A 17,475-nucleotide genomic window follows, 5' to 3' on the forward strand; every position below is an offset into this window, starting at 1 on the left:
AAGATGACATTATAGACAAATATACAAGTCAACACTGTGGCAATTCCAATATGTAAATTGAAAGGCTGAAGCCATTTTTGGAATACTATTATCATTTATTCTCTTGAAAACTATTCTTCACTTCCCGCAGAAGAAAGTTCTCCCTACAAGGGTGTTATATCATGTCCTAAAGCTTTCTTACCCTCAGCAGGAAATTTAGCCTGGATAAGGATTCTAGGAAGATGTCAGCTCCTTTGTTTGAAAACTCATACCTCCCAGCAATGAAAAGGAACAAAGTCTTTTCAAGATCAAAGTCCAGATGACTAAAACAAAACAAAACAGTTTCAAATGAAATACAGCAATAGTAACAAAATGTACACAAGAATTCTGTTAATGTACAAATGGGACTGGGAGAGATAAACATTTACTATTACAATTCTGTTTTCTCTCTACCAAAGATCCCTCATATCTGATGCTTCTTTTCTTTAATAAAGAAAATCATACCCATAGAAATGACCTCGAACAAAATCTTGGATTCTGGCCTTGTACATGGCATGTAGATTTTGAAACTCATGAACTGCTGAAAATTTCTTAACATTCAAGCCATTTGGAGTAACTACATCTAGAAAAGTAAAACAAAATTATTATTAAAATTCTCTTTTCAAAGAGGGTACATTGTAGAAATAAATATCTTTAAAACTATAAAGCTAGATGTTTATTAACATTCTACTTTCTGACTACCATAAAAAGTAAAATTTATAAAACTTCCAGTTCATAAAAAGTTCATAAAAATTCACAACACATTTGATCTATTGATTGAAATAGGAAATCAGAAATGCCTGACCAAAATAACAATGAGGGACTGGTACAGTGAAATATGTTAATCAACAGCAATAATAATTGTTATTATAGTATTCATTTATTGATTATTTAATGTGCACCAGGTTTTGCTTTAAAGGCTTACAGTGTAACTCAATCTCTTCAACAAACCAAAGGAGTGAGTGCTCTTATCTGCATTTTCAGAGGTGGAAACTCAGGCACAGAGCTGTTCAAAGACCCTGTCCAAGAACACACGGCTGGTAAGTTGAAGCAGAATCCTTGCAGTCTGCCCCCACATACTGTTTCCTCAACCCTGCACTAAACTACCTCCTGCCATCTTGTTTTCCACAAGTGTATGGGACACCTTTTGTACATTTGGAAAATTGGAAAAGGCAGCCTCTTACTTCTAATTTCTATTCTTATCTCTATTTCTTATTTCTAACACAACTGATTCATTCTTCCCAGCAGATTCTGTTGCTCAGGCAGGAAGACCTTCTTGGTTTTCCAAATAGTGGTCTGTGACAAGAAACAGAGGGAGCACTCATAGCATATGATGGAAACTACCTACTGAGTTGAATACATGGGTTATCACATTTAGTAGCATAAAAGCAAAAGCAAGAAAAAAGAAGCTATGTTAAAAAATATTTAGCACAGGGCTATGAAGATTTTTGTAATTTTAAGAATCTTTTCCAGCCTGGCCAACATGGTGAAACCCCATCTCTACTAAAAATACAAAAATTAGCCAGACGTGGTGGCAGGCACTTGTAGTCCCAGCTACTGGAGAGGCTGAGGCAGGAGAATCGCTTCAACCCAGGAGGCAAAGGTTGCAGTGAGCCGAGATCGTACCACTGCACTTCAGCCTGGGTGACAGAGCAAGATTCCATCTCAGAAGAAAAAAAAATCTTTTACAGTTAACTGCCTATTTTTTGATATGGTTCCACAAAATCAATCCAGGCTTTTTGGTCATTTTTTGTGGAAAATAAAAACTTACTGATTTTTATGAGTTTTTATTAAGTAATCTGACATTTGTTATACTCTTTTACATACATGGCCACCATAGAATCAATTTTAAGTAGCCAAGGTTTCCAGTGAAAGCTTTCATGTGAGTAATTCCTAAACGAACTATATAATGTGATTCGTATAGTATGACAATTACATCTTAAAATGTATTTATCTTTCTATAGCAATTACGCAGGGCTCATTTTGTGGCAGGCAGGCCCTATTACATTTGACATATAATAATTTTTTAAAATTCTTATGAGGTAAGTTGTTTTCACTGTCCCCATTTTACAAAAAAGAAACTGGCCTACAGAATATTAAGTCATTTGGTCAATGTCAAGTGAGTACAAAGTAACAGAGGCTGGATTTAGAACCAAAGCAGCCTGGCTCAGGAGTCTCTGCCCTTTTGACACAGTGGTGTCATACAACAGTACCATACAAAAAGCTATAGAAGGCAAGAATGTAGGTGGATACCAGCTTATTATGGATTGTAATCCTCAGCAATTTTCTAAATTGTTTTGCAAACAATTATAAAAAAAGATCTGTGTCCTGATATTGTCTGTTTATTAGCCTAAAGAGTTAGGCCAATGAGGTCTTCTAATATCTATATTAATAACAGAATAATCTCATATGCACAGGCCTATGTGCAGTCATATGTTGGTAAAATTTAACAAAATGTACTCCAGGAAAAAGAGAGAAAAAGAGAAAGAGAGAGATAATTTTAGTATTTCCCTTTCTCCAAGGTGTAAATATTCCCATCATGACTGATTTCAAGCTACCAATGTAAGTGCAGAGTTGGGAAGAAAAGTGCAGTAACACCATTGTAGTATTTCCATCCATATATATATATGGATGTTAATGCACCATTATATAGGTTATAGGTTTTAGGTTATTTTTATGTAATGGTGCAGTAACATATAATGGTATTATTGCACCATTATATAAAAATAACCTAAAATCATAGTAAAATGTAGTAAAATAACTAAGAAATGATGTTGAATTAGTTAAATTGGTTTGATTAGTTAAAATTAATTAGTTCATATAATAGAATATGAATAGGTTTTCTCTGGAAAAGAGATCTTTCCCTGGAAGCAATATTGGTCACTAATTTCTTGCTATTGTACCCAAGTAGAAGACAATGTCAATGTTACCCACATTTCTGATGTTAGGTAATGCCAACACAAAGGAAAAACATTGACTAAAGGATGGTATTAGCTAGAGTTCATATTAAGGTATTAGCATGGGCTCAAAAATCAATAATTGCAACACTATTAATGATTATATTAAAGGGAAAATGACAAATTTTTTAAAGCAACACAGGATATTTAAGGCAAACATTGTATTCAGTTTTGTATCTGTAATTAGTAAATTTATAATACTGCCTTCCCTCCAATATTTTAAAGAAAATACCACCTTTTCAACATTTTAAGTTATTTTGAGTCAAATTTATGGCAAAAGCATAATGATACAGTAGTAAATATAAGCTTTTGCCAAAGATTATATAGTGATATTTTGAAAAATATCTGGTCCCATGCATGTTTTTGATCTAGTCAATTTGTCTCTTGCTCTGTAGTTGTGCCCTCAGCATTAAAAGTAATGGCTCTAGTTAAACTTTTATTTGGGGAGGACTTCAAGAAAAACCAAGGAATACGAAGTCATAGTTACTCTATGTGATCCTTTTTTTTTCAGAGTGCTCTTGGGAGGGTTTATATATTTACTGATCTACTGAAAGTCCATTGACCTTCTTGAGCCACAAAATGTTCAGAGATTTCACAATTTCCATCAGAGCCACCACATGATTCTACTGCAAGTCTGAAGAAGACCAGATTGCAGTGTTTATAGTTTCTGGTGGAACTTCCAGGTAAAGCTAGTTTGTGGACACTCAGTGATAGATGAGAACTTGGGGAAAATCTAGACAGTGATCCACACAAAATAATAATTGTTGATATTCTCTAAATCTTTACAATGGACCAGGCACTGAGCTGAGTTTTTTCCATATGTTAACTCTTTGAATCATTGCAATAATTCTAGATAAGAGAAAGGATTTTTTTTTTTTTTTTTTGAGATGGAGTCTCGCTCAGTCACCCAGGCTGGAGAGCGGTGGCCGAATCTCAGCTCACTGCAAGCTCCGCCTCCCGGGTTTACGCCATTCTCCTGCCTCAGCCTCCTGAGTAGCTGGGACTACAGGCGCCCGCCACCTCGCCCGACTAGTTTTTTTGTATTTTTTTAGTAGAGACGGGGTTTCACCATGTTAGCCAGGATGGTCTCGATCTCCTGACCTGGTGATCCGCCTGTCTCGGCCTCCCAAAGTGCTGGGATTACAGGCTTGAGCCACCGTGCCCGGCCTAAGAGAAAGGATTATTATCCACATTATGCAGATAAGACACAGAGAGCTTAAGCAATTTTTATAATATCACACAGCTAGTAATGTATACTCAACATAAAACCATTTTTGATACTGAATACAGGCAGTTTGGCAAAAAGTTCATGCTTTGACCACTACTCTGTAGCTATATTCTTAAGAAAACAAAAGTTTAAGAAAATAGTATATAGAGAAAGCAGGACCCAGAATACAATCTTGGAGAATGTCCACTTTGAAAAGTAAAAGAAAGTAGAAAAACGATTAGAAGCACCAGAAAAGATTATACTGGAAAGAAATTAGAATGTGCAGTGTTATGAAAAATAATGGAAACATGTTCACCACCTTTAAATGCTAGAGAATATAAAGAAAAATAAAAAACATTAGATAACCCTGAATTTGATGATTTTTGGAAAAGCAATTTTAGGCCAGAGTTGGAGGTTGGAAGCCAGAGTCCCAGGGGCTAATGAGTAAGTGATCCTAGCAATTATGGTTTACTCTTACAAGATATTTGGCAGCAAGAGAAAGGAGGAGATGGTATGACATTTGGCAGGGTAGCAACCTCAACAGAAATTTTCATTTTAGAATAGGCAAAAACAAAGAAAGTATTTCTGTGAGCTCAGAAAAAGATATTGTAGACAGGAAAAAGGAATATCCAAGAGAGAAACAAGCATATTGATGGAATAAACTCCCTAAAGAAGAATGGGAGTAAGAATCCAAGTGAATCCAAGAGAATCCTTGGAAAGAAAAATGCTACCATAGGTTCTTAATGCTTCACTATTCAAATTAGTTGGGTTCTCGTTCTATATTGTTTTTTATTTTTTTATTTGTTTGTTTTAATCTAGCACCTTGAAATACCTCCTCTACACATTCTGCTATCTGAAAGAAGGACAACTAGAGACAAGACCATAGGAATTAAGCAAGGAGGATATATTAATTACGATGGTTTGGTTGCAAGCAATATAAACCTACTAATGCTGGCTTAAGTATAGTAACAAGGAATTTATTAGTAGGATGCCGGAGTGTCTCACTGCAAAGATTTAGCTGAGCCTTAGGAATGATTTTTAAAAGTGGTTGAAATTGGCCGGGCGCGGTAGCTCACGCCTGTAATCCCAGCACTTTGGGAGGCCGAGGCGGTTGGATCACGGGGTCAGAATTTCAAGATCAGCCTGGCACTCCGTCTCCACTAAAAATACAAAAATTACCCGGGCGTGGTGGCGGGCGCCTGTAATTCCAGCTACTCCGCAGACTGAGGCAGAGAATTACTTGAACCCGGGAGGCGGAAGTTGCAGTGAGCCGAGATCCGGCCACTGCACTGCAGCCTGGGTGACAGAGCGAGACTCCGTCTCAAAAAAAAAAAAAAAAAAAAGTGGTTGAAATCACTGTGGAGAGCCTAGAGTTCTCTCTCTGTCTGTTTTGCTTCTCATAGCAATTCAGTGTAGTTTAATCTCTTTGCATCCAGTGCAACAGAATAGAAAAATAAACACTACCAATAGCTCAAAGCTGGCATTCTATCATATGGCAGTGCATTCAGAGATTCGTTTGAATGGGAGCATTCTGATTGGCCCAGCTTATGTTAGATGTCTTCTTTGGGGCCAATCAGCTGTGGCCGGATGACAGGGCTATAAGTCTTATAAGTTCTTCACATTGCAAGCACTGGTTGGGTCTGCAGATAGTTCCTAGAAAATTTGCAAGGAATATGAGGATAGGTAAAACAACATGTTTCTACCAACACAGCACCAATGAGGCAACGTTATAAGATGTAGGACTGGGATAGTCTCACACAAATTTCTATTTTCTTGGCTTTCATTTTCTTAAAAGACAAGAGTCAACTGAGCTTCCTTACACATCCCAACTCATTATGACAATCCAGGTCATACTGAGGTTACTTCAAGCATAGCTCATTTATTCAACAAGCACAGATTGCACACTTAGCCATGTTCCAGATACAGCTTTGTGTTGGTTTCCCGCAAACCTACTGAAATTGAGAATTAAAATACACTTAAAGAGCTGCATGGTAACTGGATGCAATTTTTCCTCAAACTTCACGACGGAAAAACAAAATCCTCATAGTCTAACGTCATTTGGAACCGAAAGATAGGTGATCCAGGGATAATAATTACCAGGCTTTCTCTTCAGCATATGTTCGGCCTCTATTGCTGTTATTTCAGAAACCGTGGTGAACACATGAGCGCAATGAACGGAGGCTCGCTCCATGCAGTACCGGTGGTAAATCTGCCTTTCCCCAGCCTCTTTGTCTATGTTAAACTGTTAGAAACAAAAATAAAACACACATTTGCTAACACTAGCCCTTCTACACAAGCAAAACAAAATCACACATTTCACCAATTGGCTTTCCTCAAGGCTATGTAAAATTTTATGACCACATAAAAGTAATAAAAGCTTGAATTAAACCCATTACTACAACATACACAGGAACTTACACTTTAAAAGACATTGTTTACTCCATTTCTCCTTCCAAACTGCTGTTTAACTCCCTAAATAAATGATGCTTCTACCTTGCTGTAATCACATAGAATTCTTGAATTTTTGACATTTTAATTACACTTTTACTTATTCTACATCTTGGAATACTGAGCTAATGCCTTTCTCTAAAGTCTTTCATGTATTTTCCCATAAACAGTGAAACAAAGTTGACGTTAAACTTGACATGGAAAATAAGAATAATTATTATAATGCTTAATTCACTGGAAGAGAACCTGAGAAAGAGAAAGACAAATGCTTTTCCTTGGTTATAGATCTTCCCCTTTATAATTGCAAAGAGTGTATAGTTACTCTAGTTAGATATTGTGCTAGATTATGCAATTATCTATACTTCTGGGTAGTTTAACTTTAAAAAAGTCAAATTCCCAACAATCACTTAAATAATCGGCAACTGTTGTGGGCTTTTGCCATTGTACTTAGTTACTGAATGTAATGTTTCACATAGCTGCATATGAAACTAGCAGTGTCTAAGACAAAAAGAATATGTAAAGTTTCTGACATTATATAAGTAGGGTGCTTTTCATAATGGAGATTGTTAGTAGCTCTTTAGCACTAGTGTCAGGCACTCCACTAAGCACAATGACATATTTAATCCTTGTAAACTACTGAGACGCATATTTTGTCTTCATTTTATGGAGAAGGAAATTGAACCTTTTAGAGGTCAAGAAACTTGTCGAAGGTCACATTGCTATTAAGAATCTTAGTAGAACCCTAATTTGATCCCTAATCAGCCTGACTGATGAATGAATACAATCTTGTATTCATCTGTTTTTATATAATTTAGACTTCAACTCTATCAACAAGTTAATCCCAATAATTATGGCAGCATGGAGAGAAAAATACTGAAAAGAGGCCCATTAGAGGAATCTCATGATTAGAACAAGAAAACTTCTAGAACATTCTTTCATGGCTGTAATATTTGGAATCATCTCTCTGAAAATGTTTGAATCAGGTTGTGTATGACATGCTTGGATTAGCAGAAGTTTTCTTAAAAGCTCTATGTGTCCGGTCTAATTCATGAAACCAAATCTCTCATTTAATCAACTTTTGTGAGCAATTTATGTGTATCTATTACCTTTAAGAAACTTATAAATTAATGGAAAATGGGTAAAAAAACAGGTAGAAATGAAATGAGTATGTGTCTGAATAAGTTACAGGATCAGAGCAGCACTGATTCACTCTGGCTGAAGGTAGGCAAAAGTATCTCATACTACGCAATAAGTGTAGTCAGCATCAACCCTACAAATGTAAGACTTTCAAGTGCAAAGACGAAGACTTACTCATCTTTGTACTTCCAAACTGGTTGGATGAATAAAATGGCATTTGGACCAGGACATGAAAGTTTAATTCTGGGAAAGTTATTTTTAGCTGAAATGCTAGCCGCCCTAAAGAACAAGTATAGAAAATGCTATGGCATGTGCAGAAAATAGCAACACATCTGATGTGACTGTAGCATTGGATGTAGAACGTAAGAGACAGAGGCTGGTCAGATACAATAGGGCCAGATCACTGAAATCCCTGAAGATGAGCTTAGGAATTTTGCCTTTGTCCTATAAACAAGAAAAGCCACTCTGAACGTGTTTGTTTAGAGGTGTGGTAAAGACAGAGTTGATGTTTAAGAAAAATAACTCTGGAAAGAAGTAAAGAATGTTTTCTATCCCGTTGAGTATTTTGTGAATTTCAAATGAGATAACAAATGTCAAATGTTTAGAAAAGTGCCTGGAATATGGAAAGTGCTCAATACATTTAGCCATTGTTCTTATTAATTATTATTATTGTTGTAGAGAATCACATGTCACAGATTAGACAGCATTTAACATTTGGACATTTAGAGATGGAAAGATAGATTTTCTAAATGAGCAGGCTGAGTATGCACAAATACAGTGGCAGGATAGCAGGAGCCTGGAAACCCCGTGAGAGGCCTTGGGAAAGTCAGGCAGGTGTGCATGCTTCTGCCTTTCCCTCCTCCCATGGGGGCACCCTTATCTTTTAGGTCTGTAGTATGTGTGGCCACACCTGTGGCTTTACAGAAACCCTATCCATTTACACATGTTGTCCACTCTTTATGATTGTATCTTAAAATCTCTGTACAATAATTCCAACATAGGACATATCTGGGCCTGGTCTTTTTGACAATGGGTTTTTACTTTCTTGCATTTTAATATATCTCATAATTTTTTATTGAATTCTGGAAAATGTGTATAGAAAAACAAAAAATGGGTAAAGTACATATTAATCAATAAAACACAGTCCGGTGACACAGTGGGTAACCCTATAATTGAAGTTGACTAGCTCAAAACTTGATCAGAAGAAAGAGTTTAAATCCACCAAATAATTGTCCATGGCTTCCTTTCCCATTTTCCAATCCCAAATGGCATTGTCCTCAGATTTCCATCTAGGAAATTCTATTACAATTAAGAAAAAAAAAAAAAAAAGGCCAGGCGTGGTGGCTCATGCCTGTAATCCCAGCACTTTGGGAGGCTGAGGCAGGCAGATCATGAGGTCAGGAGATCAAGACCATCCTGGCCAACATGGTGAAACCACGTCTCTACAAAAAACACAAAAATTAGCCGGGCGTGTTGGCGCGTGCCTGTAGTCCCAGCTACTCAGGCGGTTGAGGCAGGGGAATTGCTTGAACCCGGGAGGAGGAGGTGGCAGTGAGCCAAGATCGCATCACTGCACTTCAGCCTTGCAACAGAGCAAGACTCCGTCTCAAAAAACAAACAAACAACAACAACAACAACAACAAAACCATAAGAAAACTAAAGGCTTTAGGGAATAAAAAAGCATTTATTATGTAGCCATTAGAGTCGAGGAGATAATTGATCAATGACTGGACTTTAAAAAATGAGTTTGGAGGCTGAGCATGGTGGCTCACGCCTGTAATCCCAGCACTTTGGGAGGCCCAGGCGGGCGGATCATGAGGTCAGGAGATTGAGACCATCCTGGCTAACACGGTGAAACCTTGTCTCTACTAAAAATACAAAAAATCAGCCAGGCGTGGTGGCGGGCGCCTGTATTCCCAGCTACTTGGGAGGCTGAGGCAGGAGAATGGCTTGAACCCGGGAGGCGGAGCTTGCAGTGAGCCGAGATCGCGCCACTGCACTCCAGCCTCGGTGACAGAGTGAGACTCTGTCTCAAAAAATAGTAATAATAAATGAGTTTGGAGACATATTCTTAGAGGTTCTCAGAAATTTCATATGCTGGCTGAAAATGGTTAAAATGTTATTTTAAATAATGAATTTTACTAAAAACTTAAACCATCATTAGAGTTTTTGTAATTGGCTTCTAACAAGAATTGTTTTCAATTAGCAGTAATTTGAGGAAAATAGCTCTAATCTTTCTGATTTCACAAAAGTTTAATTATCTTATTTTTGTTCTCATACTTACCCTATTTTTATTTGTCTGAGTCAGAATTTACTGAAACTGATTCTGGTTCCTGCATCAAAGATTAAACTATGACTTATTCCCATACTGAATTTTTAAAAACCTGTCACGTATATAATTTGGTATTCTTATGTGTCACTCAAATTCTAAACTTAGTGTGAGCATGGTGGCTTCTGTTGTGAAAAATTATTATGAACTTAACCCAAAAGCTAGTTGTTGACTCCTTGTGGTCTACTAGTCATTTTGCTAGATAGAACATTTTACTGGAAAGATGGGCAGGGGTCTGACTAAACTTAAGTATCTCAACCAGTGAGGGGCTTTAAACTAGGGAGATATGTGATTATATGTGAAGAAAGTGTGATAAATACGGCCCTTTCCTCAAAAGGGTAAAGTTGTAATATATAATTATATACTATAATGTGTTTCTTCCTTAAAACCAAGTAAGAATATCCTATGTATATTATTAGTAGCTTTTAAAATTATTTATTACTATATAAGATTCAAGAATTCCAAAGTGGGCTGGGCGCGGTGGCTCAAGTCTGTAATCCCAGCACTTTGGGAGGCCAAGTCGGGCAGATCACGAGGTCAGGAGATCGAGACCATCCTGGCTAACACTGTGAAACCCCGTCTCTACTGAAAAATACAAAAAACTAGCCGGGCGAGGTGGCGGGCGCCTGTAGTCCCAGCTACTCGGGAGGCTGAGGCAGGAGGAATGGTGTAAACCCGGGAGGCGGACCTTGCGGTGAGCTGAGATCCGGCCACTGCACTCCAGCCTGGACCACAGACAGAGCGAGACTCCGTCTCAAAAAACAAACAAACAAACAAACAAACAAACAAAAATCCACAGAATTCCGAAGTGAAATACTCAATCTGCCACTCTGACATTTTCTCTTTCACTGAAGTCAAAGTGCACTCCTCTCCAGGAAGCATGCTTGTTCATCTTATCAGCTTATCACAGATGACTGGTTTGCCCTTATTAGTCCACCATTACTATGTGCCGCTAAGAACCGCCTATATCTCCAAGCTTTCTGAAATCCTTGGTGACTTTATTTTAAATGTACAGCTTATGTTTCTAGTTTGACCTTTAGATTAGGCTGACCTTTTCATAGGGAAGGACTAATCAGGACCACTCATTGCTTTACAGATGTTAAAAGTTTTTCAGAAAGAGCTTTCTTGCGCCCTAAGTGTCTTTGAGACAGTAGTATAACTTTTCAGTAGTATTATCTGAGTATTATTTGTGTATTACACACACATACACATTCTGTTTTATAGAATCCTAGAACTCTTTAAGCTGGGAAAGTTTTAAAAATCAACTTTCTAACTTCTTTATTTTCCTGATAATGAAACCGAACCCTAGAGTGCTAAATAGATTTGATAATACAGATACCAAATCTGCAAAACCTCTGAATTTACATCCTCAAATGCTTTGTTAATATTATTAACATGATGATATAAAATACGTACTTTCATTAATCTAAATTGACATATAAAAAAATAGAAGAAATAAATCAAAACTGAATGACTTTGGCAGGTCGTAGAATCAGGTAACCTGCTAAGATTAGCAAAAATAACTTGTTGTTCATCAAGGACCCATATTTCTGTTTTCAATAACTTCTGTTTTACTTGATCCCACAAAAATGCCCCCTGTGCATTGCAAAGTTACAGGGAAAATTGAACCTATCAACCTATAATGTGGCTTTTAATCAGTTGTTTACTTGGAGGATAGAAGAAATAGAGGAAGTAAGTCTCACAGTGCAAGTTTATATGTCTCAAATCCCAGTTCTCTACCTGCCACTCAGAGCTGTGTGTGGATCCAGGGTGTTCACAGCACTTCCATAGCCTTTGGCTAGAACAAGGGCCCAACCCTGGGCCGACACCATGTCTTTACTCCTACCATATCCCTCTGGAACTATTGTTCCACAGCGGGACAGAAATCAGGCCTCTCACCTCTATACTCTAGTGTACTCTGAACAAAGTTTTGCTATATGAGCTGTCTGTCAACCCAAGGGAAGCTTTGTCATGAATATTGATTAGCTAAAAGGGCATTTCTGCCATCTGGTTGGCAGATGAAATGTACAGATCAATACTTATCTTTCAGCTTCAGCAATCTGAAAGAAGGGTGAGTAAGAGGGAAGGAGGAAGGAATATTTACCTTATCGAGATGGTTGTAGAAATCAATATTTGCTGCACAGAGATACCTCCCGAGTAGTGTAGCATGGGTTGTAAATATTGTGGCAATAGGAAGTTTCCTGGCTCGAGAAAGGATCAGTCCAATTCCAGCCTGCCATTCATGGAATTGGGCAACGACATGTTTACCATCTGCGTGATCTGTCACCTACATTAGAAAAAAAAAGCATTCAGAAAAGTTGTTGATGAAGCTTGATTGTGATCATGGTCCACATTACAAGTGGAGTTATGGTGTCTATAAAATATTTTACAATTTAAAGGAGTCTACATATAGAACATGAATATTTAGCAAGGATAAGTACAGGATTCAGTGGCATGTTCATTAACCCCATATATTTTTATATCTTAATACTCTCTTTCAGTGATGGAGCAGATTTTTTGTATCCACAGAAGAATAAATACTAATATTAATGACAGGTAATGAATATTAATAAATAAATGGAATAAATGCAAAGTAGGCACTCAAAAAATATTTATTGACTGGATGAATAAATAAATTCTTAAAGATATCACTGAACAGCTGAATCAATTGGGACTACTCACTTACAAGTTTATTTTTTTAAAACTACTTGAATTTTTTTTAATTGACTAGACTTGTGTTTATTTATTGTGTACATTTTGATATTTGCTGAAGGAATGGCCAGGAAGAGACTTCTATAAAATATAAAAATGCCTTCTTTATTTGTAGGGGCCCAGTTACGGAAAAGCAAATGTTGCCTAAAACTATATAGCAATCATAATGAAAAAAATGCATATGAAGAAAAAGTGACTTTTACAATATCATTTTTTTCTAATAAATAGTACTTGGATTTTCGATGACTTGAAAACTCTAAAAGCCTACAATGATTCTCATATGTGTATTTGCATATTTGATTTTGAGAAACAAAGATAAAATGCCATTACATCATTTTAGAATAAATAATAAATGATTCCATGTTTTAAATTTATCTTATTTGGGTTTTCTTTTTCTTGAAGGCAACAAAATTTAACTGATATATTATTAAGAATATGGAATTAGAGAGAAAGAGGCTAATAAAAAACATGCCTTAAATTAAATAGCACCTTTGCAGCACACTGAAGATCGGGGTATAATTGCACACCAGGGTCTAGTTCCAAATCAGGTGGGTATCCGTCTCTTTGCCTTACAAAGAGACAGCTTATTTTGTTTGCTCTTACAAAATATTAACATTCACACTGACTCCACTGTGAGAATTCATTTCCTTAATAGAGAAAAGAGCAAAACACTGGCATTCAAGAAGGCTGAGCAGAGAATTTGGAAGTTTGGAGCGTTAACTTAAAACAGTGGTTATCACATGTAGTGTACATCAGGATCACTTGGAGAGCTTATTAAACAAATAGCTTATTAAGCTGTTTGCTACTGTTAAGATTCTATACTTCATGTTTTTCTTATATATATATTAAGTATCATCTATATATCAGGCAATATAATTGGGTGTTTGACACACATCATGCCATTTAAATTTGACATGAGGTAAATAGTAATAAGTATCATTATTATGCTGTTCCAAAGACTGGCATTTAATTTCCAGAATGCTCAACATTTTCTCAGATTTCTTTCAATTGTATTAGGACAAGCCATAATGGCATCATCTCAAAATTTCCTTCATTTAAAGATCATGGGATCATTTTTAGGCACTGAAAGCAGTTGTGCTGTTCCTCTGTTGCATCACTGTATAATAAACCATACCTCTTTTAAGAACCAGGCAGTTAAAGATCCAAATATTAGCATATCATTGGCTTCTCGGTCATGATAAGGAATGCCGACACTGCATGCTTCCCAGAGGTCACCCTTCCACCTATCCAGATTCCAAGCTGAAAAGCCTATGTCAAAAAGTACCACATAAGGACTTCCTTCTATCAGCCATCTTCCAAAATGCACCTGTCATATAAAGAACACACAGCCATGTAGTGATATTAAGTCATGCAAGACAGGACAATGTATTTGCACTCTGAGGATATAAACTTTATGTAGTACTCAATGGCAGATTAAACAAGCTACTTAGAAAAGAATCCTGATAACATATAGCCTCTGCTGTTTGAACCTCAAGCTGAAATGGGCATAAATCCATTCTTCTAGAATCTCCAAATTCTTGCTCTTCATTAAATTTAAAAACAATGTATCTAGATCATGTAATCTCTGTTCATCTGTCTCTAGTTACTCACTTGTGACCTTGAACTCATAGGGTTTAATATTACAGCCTCTGCTTTTATGACAGAGCCATGAAATGCTTTGTATCTCTGAAAACCTGGGTAGTTGGATATAATGGCTCCAGTGTCACTTATTTTCTTTTATGGAACAGGACTAACAATATTTCCTACTAGAAGAAAAAGCTATTTCTGTAGACCAGTATGTATGATTTATCTGGCTATTCCTATCAAAAAAAAGTGATGCAAAATGTTTCCCAATATGGTTGCCGTCAGAGGTTTAACTAAACACATTGCCCTAGATACATTATCTCTTTAATCTAGCAGCTCAAAGTATAATTCTATTACAATATTCAAATTGACATTGATTCCTAAATGTTTTGTCTTCTGCAAGTTTTAATGGATTAGCTCTCTCATTTTTTTCCCAATTGTGTGTATATCATCACTTGAATATCCAAGTTTTAACTCCCTTTTTGGTCTCCATATTTCTACAGCAATTTACTTGCTCTTTTGTCTTAATTTTTATTTTATGTTTATTCTCCTATTACATGATATACAACCTCATAAACCACTTCAAACCCTTTCTGGAACTCAGCAGAGGCTAACAGTCTCTTTGAATGTGGATCCAGGCTTCTCTAGAAAATAAAATATATTCATATCGCTTACATATTGGCACTTATGACTCCACCCGTGGCTGAATTTTGCAGGACTTCAAAGCCCAATTTGATCATTTCGTACCGGGGACCCAGACATGTGTGGGGATGCTTCTCACCCATCTGTTCCTTGGTCAACCTTGAAAGACCCTCATTATGTTTCAGTTGTTTCCTTTATAATTCAGTGTTTATCATGCCACTGTTTCCTTTTAAGATGAAATTTTCCTGAGCCCCAAACAATTTTTCAATAGTTTTTCTCCTTGGGAAATTCATTGTTTCATGTATTTTAACACTGTGAATAACATGTAATATTACTATATAATGTTTACTGACTGCCTTATATGTGCCAGATGATACATAAGCTGAGATTATAAAGAAGAGCTGACACTATTACACAAATAGAGAATGTAAGCCAATTGGTACTGACCTCCAGTCAGTTCTTGGCTGCAACATGAAAATATCCCTACACTAGAAAGCCAGGCAGTCTTGAGACCAGTCAGTTCCATTGTGTTTCTCATCTACCTCCTCCTTTACAAGAACTTCAAATGCAAGCCCCTTCTAATATCTCCTTTATTTGCATCCTGATAGTACAATAGGCATTGTTCTATCACATTTCTAACATTCTCTATGCTGCCTTCACTAAGAAATGTTTTCCGGTACTCTTTGGGATCTCACGTTCCCTTGTAAATTATACATTCCACTCCTTAAACCTTGCGTGCACCTCCTAGACACCACTACCCACACAGCATCTCAAGTGAAGACTTCGCATTTTTTCACCCCCAGAAACTATATTCCTGGGATGAGTAGGAAGGAAAGTTACTGACTTTTAAAATTCTACTGAAACTTTTAAAGCCTTATTCTTTATTTACATATAAAACACCTTTGAAATGTATGCTATCCAAAAATATTACCATTCCTTGCTCAGCAAAGATAAGGTTACTTTTTGACCTTATCCTAAGCAACTTCAAAGGCCATATTTTTTATCCTGCACACTTAACCTCATGGTTACTTGACCTTATGGACTTAAAAGACTTTCATGTCATTCTGCTTTCAGCTACTCAAGATCATGATTGCATTCTTTCCTTGTCAAATCCCAAAATTGTTTCTTCTCTAAAATATTCCACTCCGGCATTCTGCTACCCAGTTAGAACTCTTGTACTTCCATTTCTGTCACTCTGTTTCTGCCAGTGTATATATTCTTTCTTTCTCCCCTTTAAGATCTCCGGTTCCCATAACCCTCCATTTTGTCCTACATTACCATCTTCTTTCTGGCTTTGCTTACTTTCCTGTCTATTCCTTATTTAATTCCTTCCTTTTCTATATATTCTAATGCAATGGCCCATCAAGTAAACTATTAATTCAATCACTTTCACAATTATTTCTATTCTTGGGCTACCTTGACCCACTGTATGAATGGTGAAATTAAACAACACTGGATCTTCATCTATTCTACTTCCTGCACCGTCACTCAGACTGCAGATCTCTCCTGGTCTAAGTCAGACATGTGTGTATTTGTGCCACTATAAAGTAATGACTACATCTCAAACATGTCCAAAAATTCCTTGAACACTTTTTCAGAACTTCTTTCTTGAACTTCCCTAGTTTCTACATTTGCCTCTTAATTCTCATAAAATGACCTTTAACACCTGCTTCAGTAAGATCATCAAAAACATTGGGTAAGATTGGCCTGAATTCTTCATTAACTTGTATCTAGTATTTGCAGATATCCTTGTTTCCTGTTTGAGTGAGACAAGTGAAAAATGATTCTTTCAGTATTGCTTTGGATCTTGTTCCCTTCCCCATTCTCAGTGACTTTACTCTCTTCAATCTTCCATTTATTCTGAGCTTTTAGCTTTTCCCTGTCTGCTAGGTATTTCCCTTTTGCAAATAAACATGCTCAGGTCTTACCCATATTTAATAACACACCAATTCTCAAAACCATGTCATTCTGCAACTACTTTATTATATTTTATCTTCATAGAAAAATCTCATAATCACAACTTCTGTATCTTTTTTCTTACCACTTGTTTATTCCTTAACCCATTGAAATGAGATTTAACCTTCCTTTCTCTTCTGAAACTGTACTTACTCATGTTACAAATGGCCCAAATATTACCAAACCCAGCAGACCCTGGATCAATCCTTTGTTGACTTAATCCCTTCTTCATACTTAAAATTCTCTCCTCCCTTGATTTGATATCGCAATTCCTATTGTAGCTGTAACAAATTACCAGAAGCCTAGTGGCTTAAAACAAATTTATTATCTTACAGATATTGAAGACAGTCGTTCAAAATAGACTAGTCAGTGTATTGATAGAGCCACATTCCTTGTGTAGTCTCCAAGGAAGAATCTATTTTCTTACTTCTTTTTTTTTTGGAGATGAAGTTTCACTCTTGTTGCCCAGGCTGGTGTGCAATGGT

General features: G+C 36.6%; 1 protein-coding gene across 1 annotated transcript in view; it reads right to left on the reverse strand.

Annotated features, from left to right (window-relative positions):
• The window catches only part of GYS2 (glycogen synthase 2), a 60,309-nt gene that overhangs the window by 25,255 nt on the left and 17,579 nt on the right, over positions 1-17,475 (reverse strand). The window contains exons 3-7 of the mRNA XM_007967873.3: positions 13,944-14,135; positions 12,201-12,383; positions 6,280-6,424; positions 484-601; positions 182-302 (exon numbers count right to left, since the gene is read on the reverse strand). Coding sequence (XP_007966064.1) covers positions 182-302; positions 484-601; positions 6,280-6,424; positions 12,201-12,383; positions 13,944-14,135 — 759 coding nt within the window. The remainder of the gene's footprint in view (positions 1-181; positions 303-483; positions 602-6,279; positions 6,425-12,200; positions 12,384-13,943; positions 14,136-17,475) is intronic.

The sequence above is a fragment of the Chlorocebus sabaeus genome, chromosome 11 (genome assembly GCF_047675955.1).
Source record: "Chlorocebus sabaeus isolate Y175 chromosome 11, mChlSab1.0.hap1, whole genome shotgun sequence".
NCBI lineage: Eukaryota > Metazoa > Chordata > Mammalia > Primates > Cercopithecidae > Chlorocebus > Chlorocebus sabaeus.